Source organism: Solanum verrucosum, unplaced genomic scaffold (assembly GCF_900185275.1).
Source record: "Solanum verrucosum unplaced genomic scaffold, falcon-dt-bn FXZP01000049.1, whole genome shotgun sequence".
NCBI classification, from domain to species: domain Eukaryota; kingdom Viridiplantae; phylum Streptophyta; class Magnoliopsida; order Solanales; family Solanaceae; genus Solanum; species Solanum verrucosum.
In genome coordinates this window covers 11,651,006-11,675,173 of record NW_026020221.1, presented here as the reverse complement: position 1 = coordinate 11,675,173, position 24,168 = coordinate 11,651,006, and the positions used below count along the sequence as shown (strand labels likewise).

The 24,168-nt window shown below is 36.6% G+C and overlaps 1 protein-coding gene across 1 annotated transcript; it reads right to left on the bottom strand.

The window, feature by feature from the left end:
• Positions 1–22,849: 22,849 nt before the first annotated feature.
• On the bottom strand, positions 22,850–23,755 carry LOC125831554 (zinc finger CCCH domain-containing protein 24-like). The gene has a single exon (XM_049510712.1). It carries the CDS (start codon positions 23,753–23,755, stop codon positions 22,850–22,852), a length of 906 nt encoding a protein of 301 aa, XP_049366669.1.
• Between the last annotated feature and the right edge of the window lie 413 nt (positions 23,756–24,168).

Genomic DNA, 24,168 nt, shown 5'->3' with positions numbered 1-24,168 from the left:
CATCTCCCCCTTGGGAGAAAACCTCAACTCTCTGTTGATGGACTGCACCCTTGAGTTCGAGCAATATCAGATCACTGTCTTGCTTTTCCTTAACTTCCACTACTAAAGAAGATTCTGCCCCCATTCTGAACCGTTACACCACCATATGATATGCTCATAAGACGAACTCCTAGGTGAGCCAATTCTGTGAACATCTTTTGCTAGGTCCTTTCTTTCTTTCCTCAACATATGCTACACTACCCATAGATAGTCTGCTAAGGGCATCTACTACTACATTTGCCTTACCAGGATGGTAATGTAGACTCTTGTCATAATCCTTGAGGAACTCAAGCCATCTTCTCTGGTGAAGATTCAACTCTTTTTGGTGAACACATACTGGAGGCTCTTATGGTCTGTGAACACATCTACATGAACACCATACAAGTAGTGTCTCCAAATCTTAAGTGCAAACACCACTGCTGCAAGCTCGAGGTCATGAGTCGGATAATTCTTCTCATGCACCTTAAACTGTCTAGAAGCATAAGCTATAACCTTACCTCGCTGCATCAACACACAACCTAGGCCAATTCTGGAAGCATCACAATATATAACATAATCGTCTGAACCCTCTGGTAGAATTAAAATAGGAGTTGTAGTCAATCTAGTCTTCAACTCTGCAAAGCTTTTCTCACAATCATCTAACCATTGAAACTTGACTTTCTTTTTAGTCAACTTAGTCAACGGAGAGGCTATGAATGAGAATCCTTTCACAAACCTTCTGTAATAACCCGCTAGACCCAAGAAACTTCTGATATCTGTAGAAGAGATAGGTCTGGCCCATTGTTTCACTGTGTCTATTTTCTAAGAATCTACTTGAATCCCTTCGCTAGACACTATATGCCCAAGGAAAGTAATTAAATGCAACCAAAACTCACATTTGCTAAATTTAGTAAATAACTAGCAATCTTTGAGAGTTTGCAGAACAAGCCTTAAATGATTCACATGTTTTTCCTCATTCCTAGAGTAAATGAGGATATCATCAATAAAGACACTAATAAACAGGTCTAAGTACTACTTGAATTCCCTATTCATCAAGTCCATGAAAGCTGCAGGAGCATTCGTTAGTCCAAATGACATAACTACAAATTCATAATGACCATACCAAGTTCTGAAGGCTCTCTTCAGAATGTCACTATCTCTGACTTTAAGCTGATGATAACTCGATCTGAGGTCTATCTTTGAGAAATGACTAGCACCCTGAAGTTGGTCAAACAAGTCATCAATCCTTGGGATGGGATACTTATTCTTGATTGTGACCTTGTTCAACTGCCTATAGTCAATGCACATTCTGAGAGAACCATCTTTCTTCTTTACGATTAACACTGGTGCACCCCATGGCGAAATACTAGGTCTGATGAAGTCCTTATCTAGAAGGTCTTTCAACTGCTCCTTCAATTCCTTAAGCTCAGCTAAAGACATTATGTAAGGAGGAATATAGATAGGCTGGGTATATGGAAGGAGATCAATTCCAAATTCGATTTCCCTATCGGGAGGAACTCTGGGAAGATCTTCTGGAAACACTTCTGGGAACTCACTAGCCACTGGAACTGACTCAAGAGTTGGGGTTTCGGAGCTTGAATCATTAACCCAAACTAGATGATAGAGATAACCCTTAGAGATCATCTTTCTGGCCTTAAGGTAATAAATAAATCGACCCATAGGCGCTAAGCTACTACCCTTCCATTCTAAGATTGGTTCGTCTGGAAACTAAAAATGAAAAATCCTAGTTCTACAATCGACTGAGGCATAACATGAATGTAACCAATTCATGCCTATAATGACATCGAGGTCTACCATTTCTAACTCAATAAGATCTGCTGAGGTGACTTTCTGAGAGACTATAACATGGCAATTTTTGTATACCCGTCTAGCTATAACTAGGTCACCGACTAAAGTAGACACTAAGAAGGGTTCTGAGAGAGTTTCTTGGCTAATACTAAATTTGACCGCTATATAAAGAGTTACAAAAGACAATGTAGCCCCAGGATCTAACAATGCATAAACATCAAGATCAAAGATACGTAGCGTACCAGTGACTACATCAAAAGAATTTTCTTGATCCTGGTGAGCCTGGAGAGTATACAACCTATTTTTGCATTGGCCGACACCTGTACCAGATATATTACCCTGCTGAGTCAGGCAACTTGCTGGTGCTGCTGAAGTTGTGGACTGAGCTCTACCATTATTACCTCCTTGACCATGTCTAGAAGGACAATCTTTCAACCTGTGACCAGACTGACCACACCCAAAACATCCTTCATTTCCTGCAAGGCACTCACTCGGATGGTTCTTACCACATTTAGGGCAAGTTGGGTAGGTTTTCGTACCTGAAACACTTCCCAGAGACTTAGAGCCTGATGCCCTACCTTTCTGATCTTGTTTGAACTTGGAGGATAGAACACTAGCTGATGAAAGTGCTGGAGTTGAAGACTTCTACTGATAATGCAAGCAATTTCCACCACCCAATTTCTGTTGAGAGTAGTCATAGTTTCCAGTCCTAGCCTTCTTGTTCTCCTTAGCCTGTTCTCTAAGCTTATCACCCTCAACCTGCTGAGCATGAGTCATGAGCCTAGAGATGCTCATATTTTCCAGCAACATAGCATTTCTACACTCTGTCTTCACCAGGTTTTACACTCCATATAGAAACTTATTCATCTGAGCCCTGGAATCAGTAACCATGTAAGGAGCATACTTGGAGAGTTGGGTAAAATTGAGCCCATACTCTTTAACTATAATACTACCTTGCCTTAAGTTCATAAATTCCTGAGCTTTTGCCTCCCTTAGCTCTCTTGGGAAAAACCTGTCCAGAAAGGTCTCACTAAAGCAAGCCCAAGTGATAAGAGCAACATATGTACCCATGTTCTCTTTCCATTGAGTATACAAGATATGAGCCACATCCTTGAGTTGGTATGATGCTAACTCAACCCGATCATTCTAGTTACCTGTATTACTTCAAAGATCTTCTTGACCTAATCAATGAAATTTTGGGGATCCTCACCCACTTACGATCCTAAGAATTCTGGCTGATTCATCCTAACAAAATCTCGTACTCTGGCTGCAGCTGATCAAACATTTGCATTTGCCTTATCTGGAACCCGCTGATTATTCTGGTTGGCCACACTCTGTGCCAACATCTGAATGGCGTTCTAGAATTTTGCATTTGAAACTTCTTGATCTGGAACTAGAGGAGTTGCGTTTGCGTTCCTGGCATTCGCATTCCTGGAATTAGCTCTACAAGGAGGCATGATCACTGAAACGTAGAACGTCGAGTTAGAATGGAATTAGATCATACCTTACGCACGATAAGAGTAACAAGAAAATGAAGATTTTCCTAATACATTTTGTAGCATTCCCTCTCATTAGATGTGGTGCACTTCACACCCATGAAAAAGACTCTACTTAGTGCGGCTTTTCAGACATCCTAGGTCACTTAAACCTAGTGCTCTGATACCAAGTTGGTCACGCCCCGAGCTACCCCCGAGATGCGAACACGGGACCTAGGATTACAAGTGACCCCAAGCTAACCATGCTAGCATAATCATGAGCATACTAAAGATAAACTGAGAAATAAAACTATTCCGGAAGCTAATAATAAGTAAATCTGAAATGATGGGGAATACCCATATCCTAAAATTGAATATCAAATCTGAGAGTTTAATATAAAAGAAACATCAAACTCAAATACTAAGTTGAATCTAACTATGTCTGAAAATATCCTCTATCTGACTAGAAGTGATAGGACATGCCTTAGCTAAGAATGAAATAATAAAAAGTTAATATGACTGTTGTCCTCGAAGAATGATGACTCACCACTGATGTTGTTGAACTGGAGATTGGGAACCGATCTAAGTGTGATCTGGATGCTAAGAATCTGAACCTACATCATGAAAATATGTAGCACAGAGTATGTGTCAGTACTTGAAAGGTACTGAGCATGCAGGATAGCGTAAAACTATAATAAACATATAACTGAGCAAGTAATAAAGCAAGAGCATAATCTGAACATGATATAAATACTGAGCTAACCGAATGCAATGACCAAATTATAACATACTGAGACTCAATACTGAACTGTACTGAATTGTGGTCAATACAATGGAATCTGACTGAACTGTGGGAGCTACTAATAACCGATAATAGAACCATATGAGTTAAATGTGGAGTCCGATGTATACGCCCCATCGAGAGGACCCAATACACCCGGCCAAAGGTATAGAGGCATGCTGGCGTGATCACTAAAATGATGCCCACATAGGGGACTTACAACCTACGTGGCTTGTAGTTCTGGGACTATATGGGTGACTGACCCTAGTCCAACTCGGTATTATGCTACTCCCAATGGATTAAGTGATTAACACATTATGACTGAATTACTGTGATATACTAGATAGCTCAAAATGACATGCAAACTGAGAATGCACATTAATAACTGATAATGACACATTTAAGACTGAGGCATGTATATCTGAAATAACTTAAATATCTAGCATAGCGTGTGTAATTCAAGAACTAAAGAACTACATAGCTAGGGTTCTGAAATTCATGCAATAGACTGAATATTAACATACTAATCTGATTTGGAGCATTCTAACAGCTAAGAACCCAATAATCTTAATCATTCAAGAAACCCTAAGTCTAGTCATAATAAGGGAATCAAGAAACTGACTGAAAACTAGGGAACTAATGTGTGAAAGGAACCCACTAGTTATCACAACCCGAGAGCACCCTCTAGTCGTAACTGGCATATTTGACCTCGAAGAGGTCAAATACAAGCCTCATGGATCATTTATTAAAATACGATAAAAAAATATAGAGGAGAAATTTAAAGCTTCCTTTACAATCGAAAGAACACCTTTTAAATAAAAAAAGCAAGCGGAAGACTTTCTAGACTTTATCTAAAATGTCTCAAAACCATCTAATATTTGAATACAACAATAGGACTAAGCCCACTCAAAACTATAACAAAACTACAAGACATAAAGGAACATGTTGGTTATTGTCCTCGAATATATGAGGACTCACCAAGTCTTCATCTTCAAACACCTTAGAAACCTATCCATCAACCATGGAATATCAACATCTCCAAAAATCCCTACACTTTAGTCAAAAGGAAAAGAAAGGGGTTAGCATAATTAAGTACTAAGTATGGAAACCATGCAAAAAATGCTAAAAAGGACATTTGGTTGAAAGTCATGCCCTATGCCATTTTAGTAAAACTTCATGAATATTGACATATTAGACATATTATAGAACATAACCAACATATAAGACATTAACCACATTATAGACATACTCAAAATTTTCACCATGTAACTCATTTTATCATCCAAGAACCCTTATCTAAAGTTACCCTAAGACACACTTGAGTGAGACATGAAGTGGCCGCCCATACAACCTCTTCATACCCACCTAAGTGTTCCTCAAGGCTACTATAGTCAAGAACCATCATGCTTCAAGGTAGCATACTAAGTAACTAACTTCATTAACATAAGCTATTCATTCAATAAATCATTTAGACAATAAGTCAACATTCTTCTTTAAAGTCATTTAGGACACATTCATGCATTTAGGGGACTTCACACTATAGTCATATAGACTTAGGGAACTCATTTTGGCACCTTCAAAGCCTACTCGTATCATGTGTAGATAGCGTCCCATACTACTATCTACACGTTGTAGAACCTATCAAGTAACTAGAGTTCACACTAAGGATATCAAGTTCTACATTTAAAGATCCAAGTGTCAAGAATGCTCATAGCACAAATTTCCAAGAGATTCAATAACTAGGCTCGCCCAATATATACATTATGTCGTCACACCAAGCACAAGCAAGTATCAAGAAGGCCCAACGCCCGGTATCAAGAAGGGTCAAAGCCCAATAATCAAGAGAACCAAAAACCATATTAAAAATGGCTTTCTAATTCGTACTTAAAATGGACAACTTCCATTCATAAGACGAACTAAAAATCCAGAGTCAAGATGGCAAGTGATCCGAATCAAGAGGCATGCCAAGAGTGACAAAGTCACAGCCACAAGAAGGACAAGGTCCCAACAAGAGTGCCAGGTGATCAAACAGTTCATACAAGTGGGCAAGTTACATGAGCGTCTTTAACGTCTTAAAGGATACCAACATGACAATGCAAAGTGACAAGAGGTAGACAAGGTACCAAGATCAACTTTCAAATGTTTCCGCAGTTAAAAGAGTGCAAGTACAATTTTATACACAAACTCAGTGCTTTAGTAAAGAACCAGTCCAACACAATTTTGCGAGTCCAGACCGTAGACCAACCAACGTTTCAAGGTCCTCAACTTGTTCACGAGTATATACAACCTTAAAAATACAATTAAATAACTTCCTTAACTTCTATTAGCTCAGTAATGTTGACGTAAAATTGGATCATCATCACAAGTAAGCCTAGGATGTACAAATACAACTATGCTCCCAAAACAGTGAATCTATCCAGCCTGGTACCTCAAGTCGCAAGTTAGATTTGAAAAAGAAAAACGGCAAAACTAAACTTTATAACCTTCATGAAAGATGTAGGTACATCTCTAAAGGTTGCAAATAAACAAGAATCACCGCAAAATATATTCTGTGCAAAAAGATATATTTAAAACACTACAGCTGATCATGCAGGATTTCAATTTCCAAAATCTGGGCAGAACTTGCCCTATGTTGCGTCCCATATTTCATATCCATAACAGTTAAATTAGAGTTCTACATACACATAAGAGTTGTAGGTATACAAGTTAGCTTTCCAAATCATATTTATTCATTGTAAACGAAGTTCTAGAGAACAAGATATGCATAAATTACCAAACACTACCCAGCTCAGAAATAGAGTTCATCACTTACATATGAAAGGAATGCCATAGCCTATCGATTTATTTTCAACATAGCTTTTCATTTATCAAGAAGAGCACCTAAGTCTACCAAGTCAAGAGATGACATTCAACAATATAAGGCACTTCACATTCCATCATCTTCATTCATAAGTGTTAAGAGAGAACATACTTTTAATCACAAAACAATAATACTTTATTCAAGCTCACCTTGGGATCCCTTGAACACATTTATATTCATAACATGATTACCTTTACTTCATTAGATTCTCATTCAAATCCTTTACATCACATTCACATATATGATATCATGTCAACACTTTAATTCCTCATATAATGCCTTCAGGGCCATAATCATAATACATTCAATAAGTAAACACCTCCACCATAAGTGGATCACACATCAATCTATCACAATTCTATATCAATTCTACATTAACAATGAAGTTAGGTCAACTTACCCTTTTCCAAAGACACAATCACCATTCCTCAATTCTTCAACAATTCTCAATAGATAAACATAGATAATAATAGAAATCAACTACTCAACTCAACCTAAACTTTTATCCATCATCATTCAATCATAAACATTCAACCCACTTCATAAGCCAAATTTAGGAAACTTGGAAAGACATGGGTTCATGGACTTTTCTTTCTTAAAACCATCAATAAACATCAATAATAACATAATTCATCATTAAAAATCATTTAATGCAAGAACCCATGCTAGAACCAAAATTAGGACTTTATTGAGTTTTTGAAGAGTTTTCAAAACACTTTGATTTGGCTCCTTGAATGGAAAAGGAATCTAAGGATAAAGGATTCACATACCTTAACCCTCATGAATCCCATGAAAATTGAAGAAGAAACACCATGAAATCCTCAACCCTAGCTTCCACTTCATCTTATTCTTTGAGTTAGAGAGAAATATATAGAGAGGGACGACTTTGGGATTTTGATTTTGGGAAAAGAGAGTAAATGACTTGTTAAAAGACTTAAAACCTTATATAAGTCATTTAATTAACTCCTAACCGACCCCCTAAGCCCTTAATCTAATAACTAATTAATTCCCAAAGCCCCAACTAAAAATTAAAATGTCAAAAACTGCCAGCATCTACAGACCCCAAATCTCTTTGAACTAAAGTCAAAAAGTCGATTTACATTATTTAATCAAGTTACCAACTTCAATACACATGTGAGGCTCTAGTTCTTCCTATTTCATTCTTAGGGTCGTTACACTAGTGAAATCCCACATACATGGTGACGAATTCCATGGAGAAATCTTTCGATTTTAGGGTTGGAACTGGAGGAGACTTGCTGCGTTCTTGAACTAGGGTTGGTCGACTCTTTCTTTTCTTAATCTTCTAGTTTTCTAAGTTTTGATTAATGATTTTTACTAAGGTAAGTTCTAGTTATGTTTCTAGGCTTAAACTGACTAAAACCTCATAATTTAGGGTCTAAATGGCGTAGTTTAGAGGTCCAACGCATAGGGAAAAGACCAAAATGACCTTGACTTAAAAGCTGTCGGGACCAACCGATGGACCTAGTCCACGAACCGTAGTCCACCTTACAGTCCATCCTGGTCAGCCGTCATTTGGCTCAGAGGATGGGTTCTGTGGACCATGTTTCACGAACCTGGTCTACGGACCGTGGTTCAACATACAGTCTGTAGGTCCTTGCCGTGGGTCGAAGGTCTTTCTTCTGCGGACCACGTTCCACGAACCTGGTCCCTGGGCTGTGGTCCCACCCATGCTCCAGGTTTTCTGGGTTTTTTTTTGCTATGGACCACGTTCCACAGACCTGGTCCCTAGGCTGTGGTCCCACCCATGCTCCAGGTTTTCTGGTTTTTTTTTTTCTGTGGACCACGTTCCACAGACCTGGTCCACGAGCCGTGGTCCCACATACGATCGAGGTTTTCTGGGGTTTTTTCTGTGGACCACGTTCCACGGACCGTGGTCCAACCTACGATCCGTAGGTGGCACATACACTTGTGGAAATCTGCATTCTAGTCTATCTAGGATACCGAGTGTTATAGTATGTAAGCTTCCATAGTGTTGGGTTTGTTCTGCCACACACCAATCATGAGTTTCTTTTACGAATTTCATCCATGAGATTGAGTATGTTGATATTCTTGTTGAGTTCTTAAGGTTTTGTGCTTCATTCTTTGATAATGAAGTTCTTGTTGAGTTTTTGAGGTGAGAGTTGCGAATAAGTGATTGTTTTGGTAGGTCTTGATTGGGATTTCGACCTAAGTGTGTTTAGTATATGAATCCAAAAGAATTTGAAGGAGAATGTATTTATGAGTCTACACTATCATCAAGATCCTTCACATCATGAATCATAACTGTTGAATTTATGATTTATTTCAATTCAAGAAAGAGTTAAGAGTAGAGTTCAAGAAAGTCTTTGAGTTCAATTGTGAATCCTTTGAGATCAACTATCGATTTGAGCTAAGTTATGAGGAAGTAAGTTTGAGAATGAGAAGAGTCGTATACCTGAGTTCCATATTGTTATTTAGACCCTTGAGTCGAGTCGTTCATGCCCATATATTCCGCATGAACTCCATTAGTTGAGTATCTTTGAGAGGAGTAGTATCTTCAAGTTCTAAGTCTTGAGTATTGAGTTCCTAATCATTTTGGGATTATATTCCTAATCATGGGACTACTACATGTTACCCATGAAGTTCCTTGAGTTGAGTAGTTCATGCCCATAATTCCACATGAACCCTATGAGTCGAGCAATGATCTTGAGATGAGAAGTATTATTGAGCCCTTGAGTTGAGTAGTTCATGCCCATAATTTTGTATGAACCCTATGAGTCGAGCATTTTTTAGATGAGTAGTATTATTGACTCCTTGAGTTCTGGAGTTGTTGAGTTCCACGTATTGAGTTCTATTCATGGTTATTGAAAACCTTGAATTGTGTCATTCACGTCCATGATTCGACATGAACCCTGTATTAAGAAGTTTTTTTACAAATTGTTTTAAAACTTGTTAAAAGACTTGAGCACTGAGTTGAGGAAGAGTAGAGATGAGTTCATTTTCTTTAAAATGATATATGGGAGCTAAGTATTCCCAAGAGTAAATGATTTTACATTTAAGATGAGAGGAAACTGAGTTTTCCAAAAGAGTTTTGAGCAGTTTGAGTACCATCTCTTTTAAGAGAATGATTTTTTTGAGTAATAATCTCAAAACACATAAAGAGTTATGTTTTTAAACATATGAGCTAGTTATATTTTGGGAGTAGTATTGAGCTCTGATATGGGGAGAGTTCAGACAACTTACATTCCCCATAACCATGTAGCCAACGTGGGTAGAAAGGGTCATACTTTTTGGATGATTCCTTAATGCTTTTTAGCATAGAGTAGTGGATCCACTTAGTAGTAGGTTCTATACCGTGGCAAAGTATATGATAGTTCTGGCAGTGTGGGCTAGACGATGTATCATCACATAGCTCATAGTGATGGTTTTCGGTTAGAGAATCTCCCACAAATAAATTTTGTATTTTTATATACGAACTGAGTATTATTGTATTTTTTTAATACATTAAGTTGCTATCTATAGTTTTACAACTTTCTATATATTGCATCATTTGTTGTTGCTTTATACTTGAGTATCCAGAGTTAAACTATGTTTCACAGAGTTGATTATCTTATTGTTGAGTTGAGCTCTATTTCTCTGAGTTGAATATCTTACTATTGAGTTGAACCCTATTTTCTCTGAGTTGAGTTGAACTATATTTCATTAAGTTGAGTTAAGTTTAGATGAGTAAGTTGAGAAGAGGTAAGTATGTTTCTTTTCCATCGGTTCAAGCTTATGTTTATGCTTTAGAATTCCCCTTACATGCTCGTAAATTCCACGTGCTTTAGAATTCCCCTTACATGCTCGTAAATTCCACGTGCTTTAGAATTCCCCTTACATACAAGTATTCAGGATTATCAATATGCGTTTCGTTGAGGTCATGTGATATTCCAGTCAGCTTTGGTAAGCCATCTTATATTTCGGAGGACTTCACCTTTATCTTACAATTATTAGTTTTGAGATGTCGTGGGTCTTGTCCCGATATCCTTCTGTAATAGTAGACGCTTCATAGATAGACAGAGTTGAGAAGTTTATGTATTTACTTTTATCTTGGGTATTGTACCTACTTTAAAAAAGGTTAAGTATTTGAGTTCAATGAAATTTAATTCAGTTTTTAAGATTTTGTATACTTGAGTTAGTCTTTCGCTTGTAGTCAGCCAGAATGAGGGTTCGCTTGGGAACCAGTAGTGGTTCTCGAGTGTCGGCCACACCCAGAGTGTAGGCTCGGATCGTGAGAGTTTCATGTTTATCAATGGTGGAAAATTGCTTACATTTGTTATCTTATAAACAAAATTGTGCTATAATTTTATCATGAAAAATCAAATACAATTATTGAAGTATCATTTTCTACAAGAATCATTATACAAAAGAGAGTCATATTTTAACGGCTCGGAAATTAGTAGACTAAACTAGAGCCAAGAGCTAGGGTTCATGAGTGTGATGTATGAGAAGTGGAGTCGTAGATGAGACTTTATGTGTTCAGAATGAGGGGTTAGAGGTTGAACGTCAAGGTACGTGTTAGACCTCGTAGCATGAAAAACCATTTAGAGTTTGGTTGAGCATGGGAAGGGCAAGTGCCAAGGCAGGGTAAGCCTAAGCCAAGGGGCCAAGGCTGCCCAACCTTGGCAAGCTACTGCCTAAGGGTCCACGGCCACCTTCGAGGCCAGTGGTATTGACCACGGCCTGTGAAGGGGTTTGTGATGATCCCTTAGCCATGTGGGAGGTCAAGCCTTGAGGCCTAGCTACTGTCCAATGGACCACGAGCCACTTCACGGCTAGTGGTCATGACCACGGCTCATGGGAAGGCTCGTGGTCATGCCTTAGCATTTTAGGAGCTTGGAAAGTGATGGGAGCCACTGGTAAAGGGATCATGGGAACCACCACGGGCCGTGGTGCCATTGACGGCCCGCGAAGAGGGGAGTGGTCCCTGGACGGGAGCTGCCAAGTTGAGGGCTTTTTAGTAATTCCTTTTTGAATTAGTTTTAAGTGGGGGTCATTTTGTATTGATTTTATTAACCTATATAAAGTATTTTAAGTCATTTATCACCCTAACTAAGTCATTTAGAATCAAAACCCCAAATCACTCCTCTCACAAATATTTCTCCCTCTAGAAAGAACCTCCATTGAAAAGGGCTTGAAGCTAAGGTCAAGAACAAAGGTTCCATTGCTAAAGGCTTGTGCTAGGGAATTGATTAAGGTATGCTTAGCTTATCATATATGGGTTCTTCCACCTATAGATCCCCCTTAGTAATCCCCCAATTGTGGATCAAATACCCAATTCAAACTAGGGTTCTTCTTACATTGTGGGTAGAATATGGGTATGATTCCAATCTAGTGGATAGTACCTAATTATGATTGATTTAGATTTTTTTAGTGATATTATGATGAATTCATGTGATTTTTATGTTAAACCCTACTATAAATTGACGAATGTGATATTTGTGGGTTGATGCCATTAGAGGTGAAATTGAAGGTTCATGAGTGATCTTCTTAAATCAATGTCATGAGTAGTAATTGTTCAAGGTTAGGAACACATATCATGAATTGAACTAAACCTAATTGAATATGATTGATATTGACTTGTAAGGTTGGAATTAAACCTTTAAGGTGAATTATGGCTAGAATCACCTAGTAATGAATAAAGTGACTGAATGCCTTGTAATCTAGGTTCATAAGATGTTGCTATATTGTATAGTTGTTAAGAGTGAAGACTCATAATTATGAATGTTGATCACTAGGGCTTTAGGGGGAAGCTAATATGACCAACTATAAGTGTTAAGGCTTTGAGAGTAAAGTCTAATGAGGATAGAAGTCCAATGGGTGGATTTTTGGTGAAAGCCCTATACACACCTAATCTACTTTATGAATGCTTGAAGTATGAAGTGATATAATCACTTGAACATGAATTGATTATCAAGGACATCCTTCCCTGAGACATGAGTGTTAAGCAAGGCTTAACAAGTAAACCTTGGGGTGTATGCTTGGCTCCAAGTGGATATTGACAATGAGATGGAGTGTCACACTAGAAAGGGTCTGGGCTCCAAGTAGAAAGGAGAACTACACCTAGTTGATGTGAGGACTATCCAAGTTAAAGGGGGGACCTCTTACATAGTAAAGTGTGGGTTTTCCCAAAGTTAGGTCTCATGAGATAGAAGCCTTCACATAGTTGAATTAAGGTTTCTAGTAGCAGTCTCCATATCCAATGAACTTAGACATGCTTGAATAAACATCTCATAGTGTTTTAAAGCATAATTGAACTAAGACTTACTTAATGAAGTACCTCATAGTGTTCAAGAGTATAAATGGACTTAGACATGCTTAGAGTAGTATCTCATAGGGTCCATGCTAATGAGGAACCTAGATATGCTAAAAGTAGTATCTCAGAAGGTTCAATCTAATAATGAACTAAGATGTCCTTAAGAGAGTACCTCCTAGTGTTCTAAATTAAAGAGAGGTACTAGTTTCCAAATCAAGAAGTATTAGTATGAGGACCTAAAAGTAGTACTTAGCATGAGTAGTATTATGGGATGCTATTTGTGCATTGCACAAGTATGACTTAGGGCTTAGGGTCATTCAAGAAAGGGTTCTTATGAGGGATGTAACTTATGATAGGGTTGTGCTATAGTTTCCTTCTATGATTTGTTTGACCAAGGATGGTAGTTCCCTTATTCATATGAAGTAAGCTTAAGAGTGAGACTAAAGGATAGTAAGTATGACTATCTTGACACCAAGGTTATACTTAGTGTGAATGGTATTATGGGATGCCTTTCATACATTTCACAAGTGTGCATTAGGGTTACTTAGGAGTATGGTGCACTTATGGTAGAAAAGCTTAAAGACTTAGACCATGTATGTAGACTATGATTAAGATGACCAAGAAGAGATACTTGGCTTGGGTGGTATTATGAGATCCTGTTCTTGCTTTACACTCGTATGCTTTGAGGTTACTTGAGAATGGTGTTATCATGGTATAGATGACTAAGAGTCAAATTATGCTAATATGTTTATGATGTATCTCCTATGATCATTTATTATGTCTTCTGTTGACTTATGATTCTATGATGCTTATGTTGGAGATTATGCTATGATTATGTTATTGTCTCTTATGTTTAGTCTTATGTTGACTAACCATTTTAAGATGCTCTTATGTTGTGTGCTAGCTTTCATACTTGGTACATTTTGTACTAACGCATATTGCCTACATTCTAATCAAATGTAGGTTTTCCGAGTTTGAGTTTCCTTTGGAGGATAGCTTTCTACAAGTGCAAGAAGAGTTGAAGAATTGGTGAGTCCTGATAGCTTCAAGGACAACCCATTATGTTTCCTTTATGTCTTTTCCCTATGATTTAGACATTTATGTGGGCTGCGTCCCAAGTCTTTTATTCAAGAGTTTAAATAGATGGTTTGAGACAAAGTTGTTGTAAAGACTTTCGCTTGTTTATGAAAATGTTTTCGATTGTATGGTTTTAAAGAAGTTTTAAATTTTCCCATACTTTTCTAGTATCTTATGTGATGATTATGCTAAGGGCTTGTATGAGACCCCTTCGGGTTTAAGTATGCCTTGTTACGTCTAGGGGGTACCCTTAGGTCGTGACAAACTTGGTAATCAGAGCACAAGGTTTAGAATGGTTCTAGTATTGTCTTAAACCATGTCTAGTAGAGTCTTATTCATGAATGTGAAGCGCGCCACCTTTATGAATAGGAAGATATTGGATGTTTAGGAAATCTCATTTCTTTATTCTCTAAGTCGTGCTATAGGGTTTAGATCTAGTAGGTGTTTCTCCTAAACTTTGCTCTATGGTTTTTCAAGTTATGGCTAATACTAGGCTAATGCTAGGAGAGATGAGGAAGATAATGGAGATCAAGAAGTTCCTCTCCAAGTTCCACCTCAAGTTCCTCCTCAAGTTCTAAATGACCCTCCAATGGAGAATGTCACTCTTGTGGAGTTTAAGGCTTCTATGCAATTGTTGGCTCAAGCCTTGAAGACGCAAGCCAATAGAGATGTTGTGGCTCCAAAAAAACCCAATAAGGGGGATGGGTGCTTATAAGGTAAGAGAGTTTTTGAGGATGAACCCTCCGGAGTTTTATAGCTCCAAGATGGAAGAAGATCCTGAAGGTTTATAGATGAGGTGTATAAGGTGCTTGCCATCATGGGTTTGACTACGATATAGAAAGCGGAACTAGTCGCTTATCAATTTAGGGATATAGCTCAAATATGGTATGAACAATGGAAAGATAGTAGGCCGGTAGGAGCGGGCTCCTTAGAATGGGAAGGGTTCAAAGAAGCATTCCTAGATAGGTTCTTTCCCCAAGAGTTGAGGGAATGAAAGATGCAAGAATTCATTAACCTTCGTCAAGGAGGTATGAGTGTGAATGAGTATGCTCTTAAGTTCACTCAACTATCTAAGTATGCTCCAACTTTAGTGGCGGACTCAAGGGCTAGAATGAATAAATTTGTGATGGGAGTGTCCGAATCGATAGAAAATAAGTGTCGTTCGACAATGCTTATCCCTAGTATGAATATTTCATGTCTCATGGTTCATGCTGAACAAATTGAGGAGAAAAAACTGAAGAAAATGAATAGTGAGGCAAAGAGAGTTAGAACCAATGATGGGAACTTTTCTAATGCTAAGTCTGATGGACAAGGTAGGCCTAGGACCAAACCAAGGTATGATTCTTCCAACACCCCTAGGTTTGACAAAGAAAAGTGTAGTGGGTCTCCTTTTCCCAAGCCTACTTGCATCGAATGTGGAAGGAGTCACTATGGTAAGTGCCTAGTGGGCATGGATGGTTGCTATGGGTGTGGAAAGGACGGGAACAAAATGAGAGATTTCCCGGTTCTTAAGGCTAAAGGAAGAAAGGGTAAGAAAGTTTACTCTAGCGGTGTTGATGAGGAGCCTCAGAAGAAGAATAGATTTTATGCTCTCCAATTTAGAGAAGATCAAGAGTGATCTCCTCATGTCTCTTCCGGTATGTGTTTTATGCTTTAGCAAAATTTCCGGATTTCTTGCCTTTTGTGACTTGTTATGATAGACTTGAAGTTGTCTTTAATATGAATGATGCTTCATTGTTTCCTTATGTTATGAATTATGTTTAGAAAAACTTGTGGAGACTTACTCCCAAGGGGGAGATATTGTGCCTATCTAAGGAGGTCATTATGTGATTACGTGTTGCCATGATGTCCTTATATGCTTGTTCATGAAAAATGCTTAGGTCTTGTTAGAAATGACTTATACACATTGTTTTCCTCATGTTGTAGTGCATTGACTAGAGTTGCATATAGACTTCATGAGATGATTATATGAGCATGCTTTAGTTTTGGAGTTGAAAGACTCCTCCTTGAAATGAATGCGTTTCGAGAGTTAAATTGCTTATGGGAACCATGAGAGTATGATGAGCATGTTATGGCAAGGAGATGGTAGTTCCTCCTTGAACATGACTAGTTATGAAAAGTTCTTGCATGAATAGGTTGTTAGATGAAGTTCCTATTTCCTTGTTGTTGCATTGAGTATGAGTAATGGGAGTTGAAGTTTTCCTCCTTGTTTATGTGCATTAGATATGTTGCATGCATGATGGGCTCCTAGTCTCGAGTCGTTTCTATAATAAGTGTTTAGAATCGTTATTCGAGGACGAATGTTCCCAAGGAGGAGATATTGTAACGCCCCGGAAATTAGTAGACTAAACTAGAGCCAAAAGCTAGGGTTCTTGAGTGTGATGTATGAGGAGTGGAGTCATAGATGAGAGTTTACGTGTTTAGAATGAGGGGTTAGAGGTTGAACGTCAAGGTACGTGTTAGACCTCATAGCAGACCATTTAGAGTATGGTTGAGCATGGGAAGGGCAAGTGCCAAGGCAAAAAGGGCAAGCTTAATCCAAAGGGCCAATGCTGCCCAACCTTGGCAAGCTACTGCCTAAGGGTCCACGACCACCTTCACGGTCAGTGGTCTTGACCACGGCCCGTGAAGGGGCTCGTGAAGACCCATTAGCCATGTGGGAGGTCAAGCCTTGAGGCCTAGCTACTGCCCAAGGGACCACGAGCCACTTCACGGCTAGTGGTCATGACCACGGCTCGTGGGACAGCTCATGGTCATGCCTTAGCATTATAGGAGCTTGGAAAGTAAAGGGAGTCACTGGTCAAGAGACCACGGGCACCACCACGGGCCGTGGTGCCCTTGACGGCCCTCGAAGAGGGGCGTGGTCCTTGGACGGGGCTGCCAAGTTGAGGGCTTTTTAGTATTTTCTTTTTTAATTAGTTTTAAGTGGGAGTCGTTTTATATTGATTTTATTCACCTATATAAAGTATTTTACGTCATTTATCACCCTAACTAAGTCATTTAGAATCAAAACCTCAAATCACTCCTCTCTAAAATAATTCTCTCTTTAGAAAGAACCTCCATTGAAGAAGAAGCTAGGGCTTGAAGCTAAGGTCAAGAACAAAGGTTCCATTGCTAAAGGCTTGTGATAGGGCATTGATTAAGGTATGTTTAGCTTATCATATATGAGTTCTTCCACCCACAGAGCCCCCTTAGTAATCCCCCAATTGTGGATCAAAAGCCCAATTCAAACTAGGGTTCTTCTTACATTGTGGGTAGGATGTGGGTATGATTTCAATCTAGTAGATAGTACCTAATTATGATTGATTTAGATTTTTTTAGTGATATTATGATGAATTCATGTGATTTCTATGTTAAACCCTAGTCTAAATTGATGAATGTGATATTTGTGGGTTTATGCCATTAGAGATGAAATTGAAGGTTCATGAGTGATCTTCTTGAATCAATGTCATGAGTAGTAATTGTTCAACGTTAGGAACACATAATCATGAATTGAACTAAACCTAATTGAATATGATTGATATTGACTTGTAAAGTTGTAATTTAACCTTTATGGTGAATTATGGCTAGAATCACCTAGTAATGAATAAAGTGATTGAATGCTTAAAGTAGTATCTCATAGGATCCACGCTAATGAGGAACCTGGACATGCTAAATGTAGTATCTCATAGGGTTCAATCTAATAATGAACTAAGATGTGCTTAAGAGAGTACCTCCTAGTGTTCTAAAGTAAAGAGAGGAACTAGTTTCCAAATCAAGAAGTATTAGTATGATGACCTAAAAGTAGTACTTAGCATGAGTAGTATTATGGGATGTTATTTGTGCATTGCACAAGTACTACTTAGGGTCATTCAAGAAAGGGTTCTTATGAGGGATGTAACTTACGATAGGGTTGTGCTATAGTTGCCTTCCATGATATGTTTGACCAATGATGGTAGTTCCTTTGTCTATATGAAGTAAGCTTAAGAGTGAGACTAAAGAAGGGTAAGTATGACTATGTTGACACCAAGGTTATACTTAGTGTGAATGGTATTATGGGATGTCTTTCATACATTGCACAAGTGTGTCGTGGGGTTACTTAGGAGTATGGTGCCCTTATGGTAGAAAAGCATAAAGGCTTAGACCATGGATGTAGACTATGATTAAGATGACCAAGAAGGGATACTTGGCTTGGGTGGTATTATGGGATGCTATTCTTGCTTTGCACTCGTATGCTTTTGAGGTTACTTGAGAATGGTGCTATCATGGTATAGATGACTAAGAGTCAAATTATGCTTATATGATTATGATGTATCTCCTATGACCATTTATTATGCCTTATGTTGACTTACGATTCTATGATGCTTATGTTGGAGATTATGCTATGATTATGTTATTGTCTCTTATGTTTATGTCTTATGTTGACTAACCATTTTGAGATGCTCTTATGTTGTGTGCTAGCTTTCATACTTGGTACATTTTGTACTAACGCATATTGCCTACATTCTAATCAAATGTAGGCTTTCGGAGTTTGAGTTTCCTTTGGAGGATAGCTTTCTACAAGTGCAAGAAGAGTTGAAGAATTGGTGAGTCCTCATAGCTTCAAGGACAAACCATTATGTTTCCTTTATGTATTTTCCTTATTTTTTAGACATTTATGTGGGCTGCATCCCAAGTCTCTTATTCAAGAGTTTAAATAGATGGTTTGAGACAAAGATGTAGTAAAGACTTCCGTTTGTTTATGAAAATGCTTTCGATTGTACGGTTTTAAAGAAGTTTTAAATTTTCCCGTACTTTTCTAGTATCTTATGTGCTGATTATGCTAAGGGCTTGTATGAGACCCCTTCGGGGTCAAGTACGCCATGTTACGTCTAGGGGGTACCCCTGGATCGTGACATTTTTTATCAAGCAAATTTTGTGGGAAGTGACAAGAAAGAAGTCGATTAATAGATCATAAAAATTCAAAGGATGATTTGGAATGAAATTATCAATCAACTCAAAATTAAAACATCAGTATCTCGTCCCATAAAAGAGGTAGAAAAACAATTAGTCAGAGGCTAAAAGAGAATTACTCACAATTCAAAGGTGGAATAGAAAGTTTTCCTCAAGGAATTTAGAATTACCAGTGTAAGTCTAAAGAGTGATAACGGAAAATGAGAGAGAGATGGATAGGGAGAGAGAGGGAAAATAGGAGGAGAGTGGAAGCCAGAGAGGAAGATGGAGGAGATTAGCAAATCAACGGTCTTAGGATGAGTATTGGTGTAGATTTGCATAGTGCAAATGTGTGTATTGTTAATTCTTTCATATTTTGATCGATTTTTGATAGCTGCATACATTAGAACATGCCTTAGGTTTTAACTTGCATAAGTAAAGGAGTAAAAAACTGGGGAAAAGAATTAATAACAATGATTTGAGGTTTCTAATCCTTGTCTAATAGTAAATGTCCTAATAAGATTGACCAACTTAGGAAAATTATTGACGTTTTTTTTGTTATCACTCTTAGCTTGAGAGAATGAGAATGATGTTGTTCTTATTAGTTTGAAATTTTTTCAGATGTAACATTCTAATTGATAGCTTCCACACTTAGCATTAGAAGAGTCTACTGCCATTAGTTACTCGAGTTTGTCATGAAATTATTATGATCACATCACTAGCTTCTTCTATTAATCAACTCTATTTTTTTTTTGAATTATTATTATTATTACTTGATTACAATTGATATCAAAAGATAAATAATTTTCACAAACCTCCTTTGTATGGAAATATTGGAAATAGTCGACTAATAGAAAGATAACAATATAAGGCTCAGTTCTCACCTTATTTCGTGTGGAATTCGACCCACTAACCTAGTTGAGTTCAATAGTTGACAATGACTATATTATACTTCTTAAAAGATGTGTAATTTAGGTGTATCAAGGAGTGTTATCATCTGATATATTTTGTTGTTTTTGGTTATATTCGTCGATTTTTGGGAAAATAATTTTTGGACCTTTATTTTGTTTCTTTTTTGTTTTGATTGTGGTGGCCTTTATGGTCCAAGACTATTTTCATTTATATATAGCCTTTTGGCCTTTTTTGATTAATTTTTTTTATTGAGTTTGTGACTGTTTGTTGGTGGATGAATTGTTTAGACAAGAATGGTGGATCTTGTACAAGCAAAAGTGATTGATGCATCACTTAGTTTAGTTTTAATTTATCTAAGGCTCTGTGATGACATTTTTTATTTTTTTATTATCATCATATAAGTCAAGATTAACCGATTTGAGACCCCTCCCTTCATACGCAGTCTAATATAAATTGTTTCTCTCCCTCTTTCTTTTTTCTTTTTTAATTCCTAATACCACTTAAAGGACAAATGCTTGCTTCTAACTCTTTTTAACACTTACATCTATTTTTGTATTATATATTACACAAACATTTGTTTTATTTTTGGCTTCTCACACGTAGGGGTGTTTGTCAATCGGTATATTACTATTTTTAGATGTTTTGATTAGATTTGATATACAATTTTTAAAATGTTATACTAATATAAATAATCAATTTATGACCTATTTTTTGTTTTAATTTATTTGAGACTTCGTGATGACATTGTTGATTGTTTTTGTTATCATACAAGCCAAATTAACCGCTTTGACCCCCCTCCCCCCCACCCCACACACACCAACAAAATCCGTTTCTCTTTTTTTTTTGTTATTTTGTAATACCATCTAAAGGAAACAATATGTGCTTCTAATTCTTTTAGTGCTTACATAATATTTGGTATTATATATCATGCAAACAACTCTATTATTTTCTCCTTCTCATACGTAGGGGTGTTTGTAGGTCAATATAGTATGATTTTAACATGTTTTGATTTGATAGATTTTTTAAATGCTATATTAATATCATATGTAATTAAATTTGATATGATTCAATCTTTTTCTTTTCAATTTGTTCGTTTTGATATCTTCAATTTGGATATGAACTTCTTTAGTTAAGATGTAAATAAAATTTAACAAGACCCTGATTTAACTAAAGCCTCATTTGTTTGCACTTAATGGAGGTTTGAATCTCAATAATTCAGACATTAGCCCATTAAGTGTGTTTGTTTTTTTTTACTTGAAAATCTTTTAAAGAGTCTGAATAAATTAGATTTGTGATAGAGTATTATTCTCATCCAGGCCCTTTTAAAGACACTTTTATTTTCAGAAAAAAATTGTGCTCCATATTTTTCCTCTCAAAAAAAGTTCAAATCTCTTTCATTCTCCAACTTTATTAATTATACAAATTATTTTTCTTAAACTTTTAATTTTTGTTCTTGCTACTTTTTTATCAAGAATTGATAAAATTTATTATAATTCTTTTATTTGATTAAAGTGCAAAACAACTTCATAAATATGTGTTGTTGAAATAAAAAAAAAAAAATGACTACATTTTTTGAGAAAAGGGTTTGAAATATATTCGAACTTTGACCAAAATTGTTGTAACAATACTGAACTTTGGAAATGACCTTTTACCTCCTTCCTATTTAATAGTGTATTTTAAAGGTATATATGTGCCCACGTGGACACGTTACTATTTATAATGATGCAATTGTTATGATGTCCACGTGGACACATATATACCTTTAAAATACACTATTAAATAGTGCAGGGGGGGTAAAAGGTCCTTTCCAAGTTTGGTATCGTTACAACAATTTCGGTTAAAGTTCGGATATATTTTAGACCTTTTTCTCCATTTTTTTCTAACAATCATTTTTATTATTATTATAATTTATATCAGTAGTCTACGTAGTTCCATTTCATTTTGTCAAAATTAAAATATTTATTTATAATTTAAATATCTTGACATTTATCAAAGAATTAATTTTTTGTCTAATATTTTGTTAATGTAATATTAACTTCTATTTTTTGAATCATAATATTTATTTTGCTTACAGATTAATAAACACATACACGCACACTTATATTCAGTGAGTAGATCTATAGAGAAGATCTTAATCATTCATATGTGCATCTAGATGTCTTAATCTTAATGAAAATAAATGATATCTAATACTAAAAAGGAAATTTTCCACCAAGTCAGTATCCCCCCTGAGTCCGAGCCAAGTTTACGAAGAATTGAATTCTTGTAACTAAATCATTTATTTTGAATGACCACCCCCAAGGAGTGTGATGAAATGGATATATAAAATCTTTTTACCTTAACGTTTAATTTGAACCCTGAGAATGGAAAATTAGAAAAAAAAAATGCTTTCCTTTTTGAGTTTTACATGATGCAAATCCCAATCAACCAAACTAATAGGTTTGGATACAATCTGGTTATAATAAAACACAACTGAAAAGGGAAGGACATAAGGGTGATCTATTTTTGTGGTACATTTATATACAATACATGAAACATCAATATTAACGTTAGATACATATAAAGACAGAAATGAAAAATGACAAAAAAAGTTAGAAATAATTAACATCCTCATAAAAATGATGTCAAATTAATTGTCCGTTTATACATAAATTATGAATTACTATCACTCATCATGTACAAAATATTTACAAGCTTGTACCCTCATATGCATCCACCAACAAGTCAGAAACTCAATTGATGTTTGAAAATTTTTGATCCCGTAACTCATACTCCACCGATCTTTTCCCCTTATCGTCATATATTTTATTCATCTTAGCATGAGAAGTACTTCCAAGCTCAAGATTCTTCACCTGCTCAATCAGCTTTGCATGATTTGCTGAAAAAAGTGAAAAATCACTCTCATTTTGAGCATTATGGCCAAATCTTGGATGAGTTTGAGAAGATGAAGGAGGAGGTTGAGCAAACAACTCAAAAGTTGACGTATTTTTCGGAGGAATTTGTTGGGGATTCGGAGAATATCCATGTCCAAAAGTAGTAGTACTATAATATTGATCATGTGGTGGTGGTTGTAGTTGAGGGTTACAAGGAACAATCATCCAATTACCATTTGGACCATTTTCAATTATAATATCCGGATATGATTGGATGTATAAAGGGTATTGATACACATAGCACCAATTGTGTTTCGTCTCAAGACGAAGCTCATTTAGTGTATGTGCGAAGAAACAAACTGGTCTATTACACGACGTGCCAGCTTGGCACGGATTGGTCCTGTACTTCGCAGGGTGTAACCAGTACTCGAAAACTCCATGGCATAATTCACAATTATCTCCCTTTATGCAAGATGTGAATTTATAACCAGGGCAAGGAATTGGCAAATAGTTGTATTTCCTTGGATCACGTCGACGTGCTTTTTCCCCTTGATGGGTAAAAGGGCAAGATGTCCAATCGTGACTATAAAGTTTTGAGCACTTTTGTACCTTGTAAACGTACATACGAAAATTATCAGACTCATATAAATCTTGACTAATAAATTCCTGGAAATTTTGAGAATTTGCATCTTGCACCGCTAATTGTTTGTGAAATGGGGAAGAAGATGAATAATAGCTGAAATATCGACTATTTCTATAATCCATTTATTGGGATGGTACAATTGAAGAAATATTGAATAAAAATGCAAAGAAAAAAGAATAATATACTTGTAAATGAATGATATATTCTACACAAATAGAAAATCAACTTCCCAAAAATAGAAGAAAGGAAAACTTTCTAATATAGCCGATATAGAAACTTTAGATTATTTTTTAAAAACACACAAGGAGAGAATTTCTTGTGGAGTAGGAGAGTGAGTGTGGAATAGGTGCTTGAATAATGAGGTTATATATAGCTTGAAAAACCAAGTGTTATGTATTCTAAGTAAACAATAATGTATGTTTAGTTAGTATTTTGTCCATCTAAAATTATGTGACACTCTTTTTAATAAATTACATTATAATTTCACTTTTTTTTATAGTGCACATGTTTCAAAAGTATTTAATGAACTAAAAGA